This window comes from Helicoverpa zea, chromosome 6 (assembly GCF_022581195.2).
Source record: "Helicoverpa zea isolate HzStark_Cry1AcR chromosome 6, ilHelZeax1.1, whole genome shotgun sequence".
Lineage (NCBI taxonomy): Eukaryota > Metazoa > Arthropoda > Insecta > Lepidoptera > Noctuidae > Helicoverpa > Helicoverpa zea.
The window spans coordinates 9,693,332-9,711,068 of NC_061457.1; the positions used below are offsets into that span (position 1 = coordinate 9,693,332).

General features: G+C 36.0%; 2 protein-coding genes across 4 annotated transcripts in view; both read left to right on the forward strand.

The window, feature by feature from the left end:
• The window catches only part of LOC124631475 (adenosine receptor A2b), a 72,736-nt gene that overhangs the window by 2,738 nt on the left and 52,261 nt on the right, over window positions 1-17,737 (forward strand). The window lies entirely within an intron of this gene.
• Window positions 2,021-14,458, forward strand: LOC124631476. Of its 3 annotated transcripts, none has more exons than XM_047165889.1 (2): window positions 2,021-2,334; window positions 6,657-7,972. In XM_047165889.1, the coding sequence occupies exon 2, from the start codon at window positions 6,706-6,708 to the stop codon at window positions 7,747-7,749; it is 1,044 nt and encodes a 347-aa protein (XP_047021845.1). In that variant the 5' UTR covers window positions 2,021-2,334; window positions 6,657-6,705; the 3' UTR covers window positions 7,750-7,972. The 3 variants fall into 3 exon arrangements, with proteins under 3 accessions (XP_047021845.1, XP_047021846.1, XP_047021847.1); XM_047165890.1 differs by lacking the exon at window positions 6,657-7,972 and adding an exon at window positions 8,609-10,226 and having other exon boundaries at window positions 2,022-2,334; XM_047165891.1 differs by lacking the exon at window positions 6,657-7,972 and adding an exon at window positions 12,933-14,458 and having other exon boundaries at window positions 2,037-2,334.

Sequence of the window (17,737 nt, forward strand, 5' to 3'; positions counted from 1 at the left end):
GGTAATATTTAGTAATATGTACCCATACTCCATTTTAGTAGGCAATACAATATTTAACTAAAGAAAAATATTCTTGACATTACTTTTTATTTAAAAACTCAGTTTTAAAAAAGGCTATCTTAAAATAAGCGTAACTTTGTTTTCCTACTTAAATATTAATAAATTGTAAGAAGCAACCCTAAGCACGGCCACGGCACGGTTGCGGTCACTGAACTGTGCGCTATCGCATTGGAATAACAATCAAGCGCTCGAGCTTTTAAGGTTCATTTTATAACGCAGCTAGGAATTTGTAGGTAGTTGGGGAACTTGTAGGTGCTTATAACAGTAGGTATGGACTTTTTTGTATGGAGTGATTTATCTGTTACGTAGTAACTATTATATAATCTGTGGTATAGGTCAATACGGACAAATTTGACCCTGGGATACACTGGGCAAAAGTTAACCCGTTTCAAGATAATCGAATTTTAAGATCTTTTCTTTACAAGTCGTCTAGGTACACGTATACATTTTTATTACTAGTTAAAAGTCTCGTTTTTGCGGATTTTTGTGTGTTTTGTGGCTTTTTGGATAGCTAGATAAATGTAGATGTTTTTTAAGTATTCTGCACAAAAAAATGAAGAGTAATATTTTTGAGAAAATATCTACTAAAAAAGTAATTGCTGTTCGCTATAATTTCCTCTGTGATTTGTACAGTTTTATGGTTTGTTATTATGAAATGATTCATCTTCTATCCAAAAACACACAAAAATCCACAAAAACAAGACTTTTGACTAATAATGAAAATTTATACGTGTACCTAGACGACTGATCTTGAAATTCGATTATCTTGAAACGGGTTAACTTTTGCCCAGTGTATCCCAGGGTCAAATTTGTCCGTATTGACCTATACTATCACCTCCTGAAAGGATGCGGTCTACTTACCAGTAACCCTGTATATATGTACTACGCACTGTTAGAATATATGTCAATGGCCACAAATATTTGAGACATACCTTACTTAGGTATATAAGCTTTTGTCTTTTTGGTTGCTGTGAATTTATTTTTTCTTGCAAGGAACAAACAACACTGTTTATGACACGCATTGACCTGACTACACCAGATAATAAATTCCTAAACAAAGGGCTTCATTCTTATGACGATATCACTATCGTTTTTATGTATTTCAGTCATATTCATTCGTGACATAGCATATTAAACAGGCTATATATTTGTAAAAAAAATTAGCACTACCTATAGCAATGCAATCCTCATGACAACTAAACAGAGAATAAAGATGATGGACCTAATATTGGACCTTGAGGAACGCCCATAAACGTATTTAAGAAAGCGTGAGCTTATTGCCAGTCTTATTGCCAGTCATGCCTACGAAACGATTGAACTATTACCTAGGTACCATTTGAAAACGGTCACTCTCAAATAATGATGTTACTTTTTATAGTAAGATCATCTTTTATTTTAAGTAGGAAATCATCAGATGATTCCTCCTGCTGCAACCACAACGGTCTGACCAGTCTTGACCGACTTTTACTGACTAAAACCTATCCTTTTGGAGCCTTTCGGGTACCAGGATCAAGGTCACTTGGTTACGATTCCGCAGCCCGGGAGTAAGATTATCCTGATTTAAGTGATTGACAGCCTTCGAGGGATCAGTCATGTAATAGTTTTCTGGAAGATACTAAAGATTTTAAGGTTCAACTGACACTACAACTGGGAATTGTTAGAACGTAATTTCTTTGGGGAAGGGAAGCCAAAATTTTCGCGTCTGACGTCATTTTTCATGAAGGCGACCTAAAGATCAATTTTAATTTAGGTTTAATTGTAGGTGTCTATATACCTACCTACCGACAAGTTTTTGCTTTCTTGAAACTACATCTAAGTTACCTACTTAAAAAAAGGGCGGGATATCTTTGTTATGCCTTTGTTTTTATCAAATGATAACTTTTTATCTCAGCGATGCAGTGAATACATATCTATATGTGCAAAAACCTATACGTAAGTATAATATACGTACCTACGTATATTTCGTTATCTTATCGGTACCAATGTCCGTACTTGTACATTTTACAAAACTAAAATAATCGATCCTTCCAAAGTTGAAAATAAACTGTGACGTCTATAATCATATGGAATCATACCTACTATAAGATACGTTGCATTGAACCATAGAGTGCAATTTCGTTTTCCCTGTACTTTGTTTATGCACTCAGAACGTCTGTCTGGGATTGCCCGCCCTGCGACTTTAGTCATGCTTTCGTATTTTTAGTCCTTACGGAGTCTTCGTTAAATTGTGTTCATTACTGAAGAAACCTTCGACGATAACACTTGGCCCTACAAGTACGTATCTTAAAAATAATAGAATGATTGCAACTTGCAATTATCTGTTTGATATTTGTGTTTTGTTATTGTGCTGCCAAAAATGTGCAATGTTTGTGATGGGCGTGTGCAATGTGGCATTTCGTGTGTTATGTCTGATTGGATTTTGGAGATATTTACAATATTTATATAAATAGATAATTGTGAATAGTATCTGCTTTATAACAACGCAGTAAACAATGTGTAAACACAAGCTTTTAGTGAAAGTTTTGTGTCATTGAAGTTGACCTTGAGTACAAATAGTTAGGTGAATGACCTGTGACTATTATCTAATAGGAAAACTAATATTAGAATTGCATGTTTTCCTATTTTTTTGAATGTGAAATAAATAAATATTGTTATAAACAAGTAAGACATCACATGTAACTGGAGAGGCAGCTTTCAATTATCTAGTTTAAAAGGTTGTTGTAATATATAATTTTCTTACAACTGCATGTACTACTGTAACTGCATAATTTAATTTAAAATTGGTGTATTCGATATGGCAATTTCTTTTGTTGTTATTTAGACTTCTTGTAAATTGGACTAGCCACAAAGGAGAAAACTATACTTAAATATTTCCTGCACTTTAAAACTAAATATGCAAACCATTCTGTTTATTTTTCACCGCTGCACTGTAGCAACCAAAGCTTTGAAGGTAAAAGGTTTCATGGTGGACAGAGGACAGAGGTGGACAGCGCACAAAATTTTTCATTTTTAGTTCTCAATATTATGTCACTAAGTTTATCAGGCGGCAGCTTTCTGGTCTGTCCCTTTTTAAGACTTCTTGAACCACCTACTTAATTATAACACTATGTACTTAATATTGAACAATTTATTTATTTTAAGTTATGGGTTACTTTCAGAGTTTGTTTACAGGACTGTGTTAAAATTGTACTATTTAATCGTCAGTGAGTGTTTGACTTTGCCTTGATTTTCATGATATATAGGTACATTTTATTTGTGGGAGGGTAAAATACTGATGTTGGTTATTTAATTAGCTAAAGATAACTAAAATAATCAAGTGTTATTTGATTGAAAGTTCATAATACCAATTAATTAGGTATTTAAGTGCATTTAATTGTTTACGTGAATATCCATAAAAAGCTATTTTTTCATACCTGCTTTAAAAATCATTAAAAATATCAAATTATATAAAATAAATATTTTTCTATCCTTTTTCTCCAGTGCATTGAATGTAACCTAAAAAGCCTATTTTTGCTATGTTTTTCTTAATCTGGACTTCTGGAGGTAGCAAGCCTCAATTATCCAAACTCCAAAATATATGAATAAGAATTAACTTAAATAAATAATTAACTTAAAATAACTAATCTGCTCTGCTTCACTTGTTTATTTTGGTTTATTTGACAGCAAATTAGTTAGGGTTGCCAACTTTGATACTAGATAATTTTACCATTATTGAAAAAAATAACAACTGTTGGGCGTCGGTAGGTGTTTTGAGCTTTGTTAAATTCAAAATTTTCTTTAAATATAATATGTTTTCGGCATTTAAAACTTTTAAATACTACTTTTATCAAAAATTACTTAGGGGTAACTTATTACTTTGCATTTTTAAGGAGCTTGGTTATAACCAACGAGTAACAATTGGTTACCGGCACGGATATTGAGCCCTCGGCGGAAGAGTGGGGATCGCTTTGCGCACTGTACACATAAGGCAATAAACCAATAAATCGCTTCTGCGCAGGTGAAGGTCAGGGCTCAATATCCGTGCCGATAACTATATCAACAAATTTTATGATAAATTAAATATCATTTGAAGCTTATCACGATTTCAAATGTCTGGAATGGCCTTAAATATTTCATTATCATCTATCATACAGCCTTCATCGCAATGGTTTGTGGTTAGTATCAAGTTTTATTTAAAGTCGTTGGTCGGGCGATCTTTGCGGTTTGTTGCTTCTCTTTTCCTCATTTTCTAAACATTTGATGGATTAAATCGACATCTTGAAAATAGTGGCAAGTAAATATCAGTGTCCGATACACTCGCTCTGGGTGAAAATAGTAGTTGGGACAGTAAAATAAATTGACATGTTTAAAGTACCTACTAACATAGTTTATAAGTCTATTGTTACTAACCATTATGGATCTATGTTATCTGATTAAATAAATTATTATTATTAAACAATAAGTTTTTGTAAAAACCACCATAATCTTCGTAATAGCAGAATTTCTGTAGGAACTAAAGGGGATGTCGATGGGCGAATTTTCTATAGGTATATTTTATTCCTTATTCCGTAACTCAGATACCGACATCTTGCCCCACTTCGAAATGTTGAGTATAACGTTGTAACCTAGGTTGTCGCAATAAAATAAGATCAACCGTCACTGAGTCATAATAGTTTCTTCTAAAATTATTTGCTTATATTATCGCTCTACGATGGGTACAGAAATATTCGATTGTAAGGGCGATAAAATAAAATTAAAGATTGACTAATTGATTGCAAGTAGCAATTAAGCTACTGTTTTCATGAAAATGAAGGGTTTTTTTTCATATTGCCGACCCCAACGTACCTAGTTGGGAAAAAGGCTCGGAGGATGCTTCAAGTCATGAAAATAACAGAATCTTTCAGATTTGCTTGTCACCAACAACAGCAATTCTCTATTGTTTTCTCCTAAACGTACCTACATAAGGATGTGTCTGCCACTCGTTAATATTGATGTATTCATAAAACGGTTCAATGATTTCTGAGAACTGACATAAGTTTACAATTCATATGGAATTTAATACGCTTAATAGACAATCTACCTACTACTGGATCTATATTAAGCGACACAGTGGATAATAAAAGTAATTGTTGCAACAAAGTTTTTAACAGATGCTTCCTGAATATTTTACAATATAGTGCAGTATTATTCTACCTTTATCGTATAAACTTCGGTATTCAGGGAAATAAATCAATGATTGTTACCGAACATGACAACCGCCATACTTTTAAACAAAAAATATCTTGTATTTGTTGATGGGCGCCAAAACTTCTGCCATACCGACTGCCAGAAGATCGATGGGAAACCATCAATGGTTTGTTTGCGTTACAGTTCATTATACCAGTAATAAATTAGAGTGGCTCATAGTGCCGCAGCAATATGTTATTAAAATGTGCTTTATAGTCGGAAGCCAGTAAGTCTGACAATCAGTCTTACCTAGGGATTATTGGGTTGCCCGGGTAACTGGGTTAAAGAGATCAGATAAGCAATCGCTCCTTGTAAGACACTGGTACTCAGTGGAAGCCGACCCCAACATAGTTAGTCATAATAAAAACCTATTTACTATTTTGATACAATCTCAACAAGTCAGACCTGAGCAAGGAGTAAGAGAGAAGCCATAACCACAGATTAAATACCTATATACAGTGCCAAAACATCATAAATTCCGATCCGAACGTCATTATTTTCACGTAATAACGGTGATCATGCAGTGTCATATTAGGCAAAATGACCTTGACTAGAATTTTCCTCCCGTTCATTGTCATGAGAAGCGTATCCTTGAAGCAACTTGATACTTTAACAGGGCTGTTGACTGTACTTATCTAATAACTATCAAACCTAATAGGGATTACCATTGTGATGATCATGACCTTCGTAGTGCGACAGTAACAAGATATTTAATAAGATTGCATGATCCATATTTCATACCTACCTGCGATGGCATCAATTATGGTCATGAGTATTTTTCAACCATTTAAAATTAATACTCTTGTAAATACTGAAGGAAAAGTATATTACGTATCTTAATACCCGATACAAAAGTTTGTTCGGTAAAAATAACTCATTGCTCGTTTTACTAAACGTAGCCTCAATGTGTCAGTGTTTGACTGTCTGTGCATTGTAAGTGCTTAAAACATAACTGGGCGCACATTCGGCATACCTACATATTTGTCCGACCGGGGTCACGCTGAACATTCTATTCCATACTTACCTACTACCACAATTGCTTCCTAACATGAAAATTATTTATTGCAATAATTACGCACATTATTTTTCGAGTTACTTCTTAACCAGAGACTGTCCTACCAGAGTAAGGAGGTGCGAGATGCTAAATTGACGTTAAAAAATTGCGCGCCAAGTCAAAATTACTGCAAATACATGTTCGCTGTTTTATTCTATGTATTTCACTTGGTGTTTCTTCGGCTCATTTCGGGACCCCCTCATACATGGCCGCTGGTACTATCGTACCTAGGGCCGGCCCTGTTCTGTTATCATCATGAGACTAACATTTAAGTAAGTGGATTTTCATTTCATAAATAAGTTGTCATTTTATTCATATAGGATTTTTCATTTCATAGATTCATTTCCGGAATTTCCCTTGCACCGTGCCTACGTGGTGATCAAGCAATGTTTTTTCCTGAGCTGCGGCGGTCGCGCGCCAGAACCTCTCCCTTACGCTCTATGAACATAGTCCACTGGATAATTGTTTACATGTTCATAATCAATGTTGTTGTATTTGCGGGAGGATCACGTGGGGGCGGTGGAGGAGGGTCGCGAGGTGGTGGAGGATCACGTGGACTTGGTGGATCTCGTGGAAGTTCCCTGAGCGGATCTCGCAGCAGCCTTAGTTCAGGATCGCGCGTACTTCTGTATGGAAGATCTTTTGGAGGATCATTTAGAACATACGATCAAGGACATTATCAAGAATCACATGAAGAATCGCATGCTCATGAACCGCCTTCTTACACTCACTCGACTAAGCGCCTCACTCACTTTGATTACCATCCACCCGACATCATAAGCTTTAGATGTCGTAACTGCAGTTCCTCCAAGCTGTATCCAGTATACAAGGACAAGCTACCGAGTTATGTATTCGCTTGCAAAGAATCATTTTGTAAATACAGGGAGCTACTCGCCGGCCTCTCTCTGTATAATTTAGCACGTACGACTGTGTTTGTTGGGGAATACTCGCGTCTCTATATGCCTCGATCGAATGAAAGGTGTTCTCTTCAAATCGTCGAACTGGTCGAATCTTCACACGTTGAAGAGACTGAGTTTCCGTGTTTTATGATCTCAACATTTTTAGAACCAGAAAAAATTAGCCAAATTGACAACTCTGATTCGATTGACGTAACTTCGTTACAGATTGATGTGTCGCCATTTTTAGAGGACTTCTATTATTTTGCTTTAGAAGTGACTGATCAGGAGTGCGTGATATCGCATTATAATATTGAGTTATTTCATGTTCCCTGTAAACTGTTGATGAAGTATGCGAATACTGTGACAGAATACGGCGTTCCTGCATACTTTTGGTTTCCTGCATTGGTGGCTTGTATTATAGGTGCGTGTGTTGCCTATTATCGTTATGCCGAATGTAAAGCTAAAAAGAATAAGAAGAAGGAAGTTGTCCAGGAAGATGTTCCTCTGAATGGCGTGGTTGTGCCGGAATAACGTTTGCCAATTAAAGTGGAAACCATTTACATACTTTTTTTTTAATCAGCTGTTATACATGATGTATTACAATTATAGGTATTATCTGAATCACGCTGTATAAAATCGTTAACCATAAATGAGGGTTTTTTAAATTTTTTCTGCCACCGGGTGGCGCCACGTATGCGTCTGGTCCAAACAGCTGTCAAATAGTATGGAATTGTAGGTGCCGAACTTATTGTTTATTGAAATTCTGTTATATTGGAAGTGTTATTGATTTTATTATGGACTACGGTCAGAATAAGGTTTCCGAACTAAAAATTGAGCTAAGAGAGAGGGTGCAAAAGTCACTGGTACTAAGGAAAAGCTTGTTGAAAAATTTGTTAACACAATATGATTTAGTTTTTTTTATTTACTCAACCGCAATTGTAAAACAATAATGCAGTGCTTTAATTATAAAATAAAAAAAAAACACTAAAATCGTTCACTATTCATAGTAAAGATAAGCACTTTGACAGTTACCTGGACCTGACGACTCGGTGCTGCCACCTCGTGGACGCCATTTTAGAAAACCCTCATTGGATGCATTATGAGGACATGTCGTGGAACTTATATTTTTTTCACATTATGTTTTTGGACTCTATGGCTATATTTTAAATAATGGTAGTTGGCTGCATTCGGATAAACTGTCCACTATCGTTGTCCACACTGTTCTTTGAACACTCTTACCATAAATTATTGCAATTGTTTCCCAATAATTTCCCTTTTTAGGATATTTTCTCGCTGCTTCACGCTAGAACATCAGGAAGCTAGAATTTGATGTTGGTTATTTTTTATCTGTACTTGCCTTTTATTTCATACGTAACTTGTTATTTCATAGATTCTACTTCAACCATTCCTGGGCTTTCACTTGCACCAACAAGTCTACGAGACAGTCAAGCAATCTCTTCCCTGCTCTCGGTCCGGTTTCGGAGTAACCCGCCGCGACCTGTCCCTTGCACTCCATGAACAGGATCCACTGGATAATAGTTTACATGTTCATAATCAATTTTTGTGTAACTGCAAAAGGTGGACGCGGTAGTGGGGGAGGAGGGTCACGAGGTGGCGGGCGGTCACGTGGAGGAGGAGGACGATTTCGTGCCCATTCGCCTGGAGGGTCTCTTAGTGGATCTCGAAGCAGATTACGTGCAGGATCGCGTGTGCTTATTTTTGGAAGACCTATTGCAGGGTCACATGGAGAAGATTATTATGAGTCGCATGAAGAATCGCATACTCAAGAGCCCCCTTCCTATTCTCATCTGACTAAAAGCCTTACCCATTTCACGTACCATCCACCCGACTACATAAACTTCACATGTCACAACTGCTCTTCCTCTGTACTTTATCCAGTTTACAAGCCGATGCTACCGACTTATGTGTTCGCTTGCAAAGAATCTCGCAGTAGATACAGGGACGTACTCGCGGGCCTCTGTCTGTACAACCTAGCTCGTACCACTTTAACTGTCGGGAACTATTCGCGTCACTACATGCCTCGATCCAGTGAAAGTTGTTCTCTTCAAATCATCGAATTTTCACACTTTGAAGAAATGGAATTTCCGTGTTTCATGATCTCAACATTTATTGAACCAGCTCCAACGACGAATGTGAACGATTCTAGTCTGATTGACATAACGTTGTTACAGATTGATGTGTCGCCATTTCTAATGGATAATAATTCTGCTATAGAAGTGACTAATGAGCAAGAGTGCGTGATATGGTACAACTTAACAATTGTTAAAGAGGCACGAGTACATCATTTTTCTTGCGCGTTGTTGAAGGAGTATGCGAATAGTTTGACAGAATCGGGCATACCTGCTTACATATGGCTACCCGTACTAGTGCTTAGTGTTATGGTATCTTGTATTGGTTGTGTGTGGTACCGCGAAAAAAGGTCAAAGAAGATAATAAGGAGTACGAATCTGTCCAGGACAACGGTCTTCTAAAATATAATTCTAAAGAAGGTGATAAATGAATCTTTTGACGTATTAGAAAGGAAAAATCGCCAGTAAATAAACTGTTGTAGAAAATCTACCAGATTACATTTAAACGTTATGTATGTTTTCTTAAGAAACCTTCGGGATTAAGAATACTCTTACGCCAGCGGTATATTCTAGTCACTAAAACTTTTTGTAACCGATTTTCTGGTAGTTTATATAGAACACTATGTTATACCTAAGCGTACCTATAATATTTGAGGCTTTTATGTTATAAGTCGGAATAATGTGTAAGAACAACATTATTATTTTGTTTTCTCTTAAATAGTAAAATAATATGGCAGCTGTTGGTATGGCTATGAAAAATATGTGGAATGAATTTATAATTTTCCTCTTCTGCCACTCCAGCCTGAAAAAAATTATGTAAAAAAAAAATACTTAAGACTATTACTCATATGATAAATTACTTAATTTTAATGACTTATATTTATCTATACATATAATAAAATGATAAGAAAGTCAAAACTGTACATTGAATATTTTTTAAAAAGAATACTTGGGGGGTGATCCATAATCGATTCTGAACCCAAAAATGTAGTTTTTAGAATTTTTGTCTGTATGTTTGTCCCGGATAAACTCAAAAAGTATTGTATGGATTTAAACCAAATTTTGCATGAATATTACTTGGGGGCCGGTTCAACACATAGGCTATATATTATCACGCTATCCCTTACGGGGGATGAGCAATGAACCATTATTTCTGTTAACGTTTCTGTGAAAGCGTGTGCAATAATAACTCATAATTGAATGTTGTACTTATATTAGTTGACCGGCCTATTATTAATCTTTAAACAGAAAATCTTGTATTTATAAATAACTCGGGAGATAAATAAAATTTTAGGAAATTGTTTAGCCAAGGTTAACGTGGCTCCATCTATGGTATATAAATACATCAAATTTGACAAAGCAGTAAGGTGGTAAATAAATTATAACACATATTAATTACCATTTATATTCACAGATGGAGTTGTCTATTTTCTATAATTCACCATATTGTAACAGAGGGTTCAATTTTTTTATAGTTATTTTTATTAATATTGTTTGTCAGTTTGCCATGCCACATCAATATCCCGCTATAATTGTTATCGTGATGCAAGGAAAATTGATAGTACTTATCCAAATTCGGAGCCGGAAACGGAGCCATCTAAACAGTTTTTCGAATATTAACGTCAAAAATGATTACATTCGCGGAACAATTAACTATCATGTAAAGTATTTCATAAGCAAATTGACTTGGGGTTATGTTAGTTTAGCTTATCATCCAGTAATGTGGTGGCTTTTTTATGAGAAATCATTAAATGATCCCTCGCGCTGAGGGCTAGCAGCATGAGAAAGTGTCAGACTCTAATTGACTAAAACCCATCGTATTCCTTCTTAAGACTTTTATGTATCAGGGCCGCGATAACTATTTCGAACAACATGGTAACCTGAAAGCAACTTTAAACTTTGGAAGAGTACTACCTATTGAGTAGAACTCAAATAAATTTAGTGTGGTGTAAAACATGCAACGCTTAAGGATCGTAGAAGAAAGGAGAAAGATCGATCTCTCGCAAGGGCTGCTAAGCGTGAGGTAAGGCTCCTGTACCTTGAGAAACAAGCCCAGACACAAAGTGCAGATTAAAAGAAATGGGAGCTTCTCAAGTTAATGCCATACGCACGTAAGAAGCTTTTTCGCCTATCTTCTTCGCATACCAGAGACATATTATAATTCTTTCGACTTCTGATCTGCCAGACCCGAGACGAGTCTAAAAAACGCCTTTTAGATAATCACGTTCGATATCATTCAGTTACAAAGGCAGAATTGCCATCAAACATGTTTTCGCTAAATGTGCTATCCGCCGTTGCCTCCTTCTGCGCAGCAATCATGCTGGAGTAGGAGGCAGCGGACTGACTGAAAATCCGCACTGTGGGCGGTGAGTTCGGGTGGCTCATCCTTCTTCCGTCTCCTAGGAGACAACAGGCTCATGTCGGCCACGCGCGTTTTTCCACGCGCCCCGGAAGGGGAGTCAACAAACCCCAGTGGGCCAAAGCCTGCAGGGGCTGCGAGATTGTTCGAAAGAGTTATCGGGGCACAAGTAAAGGCTTAAGAAGGAACATGGTGGGTTTTATTCGGTATGAGTCTGACGCACCCTCACGCTGCATCTACTGCGAGGCCAGACATTACATTGTCGCTGACAGAAAACCTTATTCTATTATGACAAAATCAAACAGATGGCTGAGTACTACATTTATCTCCAGGATGCCATGAAACGTGTTGCAAATGACTTTGGAAACTTGGTAATCCTTTTCTCCACCTTCGCTGCAGATTCACGGTACATGTAGGTACAAATTAAATCAAGACATCCTTGGCTATTTGCAATAATCTGTATGTCATCTTCAGTCAAGTGGTCATATTTATCACGTATTTACAAACTAAATTAAATTTATATGATTAACATTTGCATATATTTTCAAAACGGTTGACTAGACCCAAAGATTTCCTGAACATTACAAACTTTACTTCTTTATTTAGATAAATGGCCACACATCCACAACACAACATTTATTGGTTAACCTGTGCGGCTGCTAAGTAGTAATCCTCTAGCTCCGCATTCTATATTGCCCACGCAGACGAAGCCGCGGGCAACAGCTAGTTTACAAAATATAATTATAGATTTTAGTGTTTAATTACTTACTTATATAATGGTCTATATGTGGTTATTTAGATTAAGAGAGCTATATCCATGTTTAAATCGTGTACTACGCTTATTTTTTCTTTATTAGAAGTGTTACTGTTTATATTTAAAAATGTGTTATATAGGTACTTATTAAAATCTCAAATATATGGAAGTTACCTATATAAAAACTTTGTAATTTAATAAATAAAATATTAAATAAATAACATCGTTTTTAGACTTTCATAATGACCTTGATACCGCAGTCATTTAGGTATTTTTTTTTAATATTTTTCCTAACCCTTTATTTTAAACAATGTAGGTCCACTAATTTCCATACACTTGTTTAAATAACCCTCAATCGTCCTGCACAATAATTGGAACACACACTAATATTAGTTTTTTTGCTGATGCCCGTTAGATCATCATTACAAGACATCTAGACCTTTAATGGTAGTTAGTGACTTATCTGCACATTAGTTGCCATTCATTCTACACGTAACCTTTCATTTCTTAGATTCATACACGGGCTTTCACCCCTATGTTATGTCGAGGGGCGACAGTCTGGCGCCAGCAAGTCTACGTGGCCGCCAAGCTATCTCCTCTCCCGAGCGGCGGCAGTCGTGCGCCGGGATCCGATCCTTACGTACTATGAACATAATCCACGGGATATTTGTTTACATGTACGTGATCAATGTCTGTGTACATGCAAGAGGAGGCCACGGAGGAGGACATGGAGGCTCACATGGCCACGGTGGTCACGGTGGCCATGGAGGATATCACAGTCATGGATCCTCTCATCATTACGTGACTAAGAGCCACACCCACTACACGTACCATCCACCCAACCACATAATGTTTACGTGTCGCACCTGCTCTTCCACGGAACTGTATCCTGTCTACAGGCCTCTACCACCGACTTATGTGTACACCTATAAAGATTCAGACAGCAGGTTCAGAGACGTGCTCACCGGACTCTCTCTTTACAACCTAGGACGTTCCTCTGCCACTGGGTCGAGCTACGCGCATCACTACACGCCTCGATCCGAAGAAAAGTGTTCTCTACAAATTATTGAACGGTCACACTTTGAAGAAACAGAGTTCCCGTGTTTTATGATTTCAACATTTATTGAAACTGAACCAGAAACTACGAATACATTGAATGATCCCGGTCAAGTTGATATATCCTCGTCAAAGATAGATGTGGAGGCATTTGTAAAGGATCAGGGTCCTGCACTACAGGTGACAAATGACCAAGAGTGTGTGTTATGGCATAATTTAACGATGCATAAAGAGAGGAATCATGTTCCCTGTGCGCTGTTGAAGGAATACGCGGACACTGTGAGACAGGCTGGCGTGCCGGCTTACATTTGGGTACCAATATTGTTAACCATTATTATCTCTGTTTACTTCTGTTGTTTGTGTTATTGTAAGAAAAAGGAAAAGGACAAGGAGAAAGAAGCCGTCAATGAGGTAATTCCTCTTAATGGGTTGTATGTGCCAGAATATCGTTCTAATTAAAGCGATTAATATCTGCTTTAATATTCTTTGCAACAGTTTTTAAATGTTAACTTAATTTGTTGCCTAACTGCGGATTTCAATAACCAATTATAGATTTAATTTATATGCAGCTAATGTCAAATAATCTCTAATCGCCTAACAACGGATACGCTTTGTTATTGAAATACACAGTAAGTACCTCATTCCATAATTGATACCATAATAATATTAATTAATGTATCTGTAACTTACGCACAATTTACACGTGTAGGTATATAAAACTATTGTATTTAGTATGTATAGTGCACATATTCCTTATCTCATTGACTTAAATGTTTGTACTGAAAATAAAATACAGACTGAATAATAAGAACAATAATGTTATGTAACATTAATTTATTGTTATTTTTAGCCTCATGGAATTGCATTTAAGTAGATAGTAGTTTTAAAGATAAATGCATCATGGCTATTTGTAATAAGCCCGCCAAGTTTTTGTCTTATGATAATGCCACATTTTAAAATGTATTAAACAATTTTAAAGAAGTCTGCCGTTTGTTTTAGTATTAATGATCATACAAACCTATGTAGAGAAGAGCATGGCTATGTGTCTATTCAGTAATATTCTAGACCTACACATAGGCCCGGTTGCCAGTTTATTTCACAGCAACCAGATATTTATTTAGTAGAGATTATTTTATTTCAATCCAATGTAAAAGCGGTCTGAAATCGCTTAACATACGACAGGTTTGTATCAATCAATTATTATGTGCTAGGATCTGATTCCTTGAAAGTAACACGAGATAAAGTGGTCTGTGTAGTTAGGGACTCCGATATTGATCGCCTGATGAAAAACTATTTTTTATATAAGAAATTATAGCGTGGGCTACCAGGCATCAAATATTCAAGTAGTACAATATCTTTGGTGTCAACGAACGTTTTACTAGTTACATTCTGTAATAATCGGATGTAATAAATTACCATAGATGTAGATAATCCATATCGTATGATAGACACTTTTCCTATTGCGTCATTTTAGCTGTTTGTGTTACTACAAATTCACTTATGTACCTATGTGCGATGCTCGTTTCATAGACATGATCTCAATGTCTCGCGACAACGCTCAGGAAATCATTCATCGTGATATCTAGCAGTTAGCAGGAAGAGCGCGCTTTGTAGGAGTAGCGCATTGTCCGAGCGGGAACTCCGTGCGTCCACGCATGTATGCTGTCCACGAACACTCATGACATAACCCGTGATTGGTTTCGAACAATATAATGACGATATTCCGACACACAAAGACTAATTATTAATATTGGTTTTGAAGCGAAATTGTTAGAAAGGAAGTGTTTGACGTGGTATTAGAGTTAAATGTTGAATATGGAAATCCGACCCATGTTTGTACGTTCATGTACATGTGTATTATTGTTTTTAGAATGTGGAACGTTATTTGAAGTCTGGAATTGACCTTATATTTTACTGTTTTCTCTCCTGCCAGTAACCAAATTATTCAAAAATAAATTGAGTAGGTACATAAATATTTATACATGTAAATCTATTTGAATAGGTACCGTACCTATTAGAAATGTATGGGGTACCATTTGAGATATTACAATTACTGTATAGGCAAATAAACAGCCTAAGTGCGCAGAGCTTATCTTCTATTTTATGTTGTGGAGACTACGCTGTTTATCGAAAGAAAATAATGAATAGATCTTACCGCGTTTACACGAGCATTTTGCACACCGTTCCGTCGGAAGCCATTCTGTAACCCTGTGAATTGATTTACTTTGAATCAAGAATTTCTAAGGAATTCCAATGTCTAGAATATATTGTTTTAATGCAAAGAATATCAGATTTATAACCTATAGTTTTGTGGTAAGTGGATTGCGAAAAGATCTGCATTTTCCTAAACATACTTATGTAACTACATCGTTGAGTTTTTCTTTAAATTGATGTTAAATTGCAAAATATATACCTACCTACTCTTATAAACCTATTCATAATTGTTGCGTTGTTCTTAACTGTAATGAATAGAGTTTGTATGTACCTAATAAAATATGGTTACTTTATCGCACGTGGCTCAATATTTATTAGTTAATGCTATTTGCCAAAACATGTTAGTAAAATATTTGGAGTTTAAGGCACATGATATATGATTATACATACCGATACTATATACAAGTTGTCGGTATAGTTATTATGAGGCAAAACTAAATAATCTGTCGAAAATGTTTAGTTTTTTTGTGTTCGATATACATACTATATGATGATATACTTACCTACATCAACAAATATGTAGGTAGGTAAATAAATGGCATTTTATACCATCCAGCTGCAGCCGCAAAAAAAAAAAAAATTGACAAATCCTTAATTTCCTTGTTGTTGTCAAATATGACCTACATATAACTGAAAAATAAAGATAATGATAGAGGCACATGTTGGCATCAAATATAACGCCGATCTTATTACATAAAAATAACAAGTAACGCGAGTCACGGTGATTTAGCGACCGAAATTGATTCCTCGCTCAAAAACATATTTTTAACAGATTAACCAACAATATAGAAGGGGCAATTTTGGAGCAACTGCGCCAATATCCAGTAGGTATTGTCTAAACATATTTGGGAAAAGGGTGGACAGATGAAAAACAATAATTTTGATTCCATTAGAATTGTAGGTTTCAGACATGTTTAACACACAAAGATAGAGATCGGAGTCTTCCTCCCTCCTGTTAGAGTAAGTACTTTACGAGATAACCTTGCCACAGACTACCAGACTCATCGTCTGCCTAGCCTTATCCGTAAAATGTTTGGGTCGGCTTCCAGTCTGAACCTCTGCAGCTGAGTACCAGTATTTTAGTGACTACAGGCGGATTTTTCTGGTTTCACCATTTGACCAACGCCTAAAACTTTTGAAATACAAAAGAACTCTCATGAAATAAGAAAAATCAATAAATAACAGCTTGTGGAATATTTTGACCGATGCAATATTCTAAACACAAAGTAGTGTAAATAATCTTCAATAATATATCGGTGCTTCCTTGATACGATCCATTCATTGTTTAGTATCTCTGTATTTTGGGACGTGATCCGGATCTTTCAATCCGTCATGTTTGACTTATAAAATTAAGATAGTGTGTAGATAAGCCCAGGTTTTACCAACTAGCATAGGTACTAATTACCTTTAAAGCAATGGTAATTAAATAGCACAGTGACCAACAATATTTTTATGAATGAAACTCAGAAAAAAACATATTGAAGATAATTTACAGTATTCTGAAATAAACTCAAGATTTTATAAATACAATTTATCGCTGTCTGTCCTTTAGGCAATAAAATGCTACAAAATGACCCAGAGCACATTCTTAAATTAATTCACAAGGTGACATTGCTGGCACTTATTTAGGTAAGAAGGCACTTATTTAAGAGCTTGAAAACTTTTTTACAACAGAAATAAAATCTAAAAAGGTACTTACTTGAACGGTGACAAGTTGGTTTGTTTGGACGCGCTAATATCAGGCACTTATGGATCGGTATGAAGCATTCCTTCAGTGTACTTTTTTCTGTAGGTACTTGTACTAAAATGCCTAATGAGTGTTCTAAGCCTACCTACCCCTATTCAACGAATTTGATCTCCTCGTATCCGTCTCTATTAATATTGTAAGCGTGTAACTTGAAATCGTTACTTTATTTGAATTAATATAACACTCGATTTTCCATTTATTTCTATTCACTTTGTAGAACGTCATCGCCTACAGATTTCTAAGAACATTCAGTGGATTTATTGTTCCGAAGAAACATCCGTTTCATGCTCGATTTATCT

Coding starts and splice junctions, on each gene's coding strand:
- LOC124631476 (XM_047165889.1), top strand. CDS start 6,706: ATGTTTTTTCCTGAGCTGCGGCGGTCGCGCGCCAGAACCTCTCCCTTA.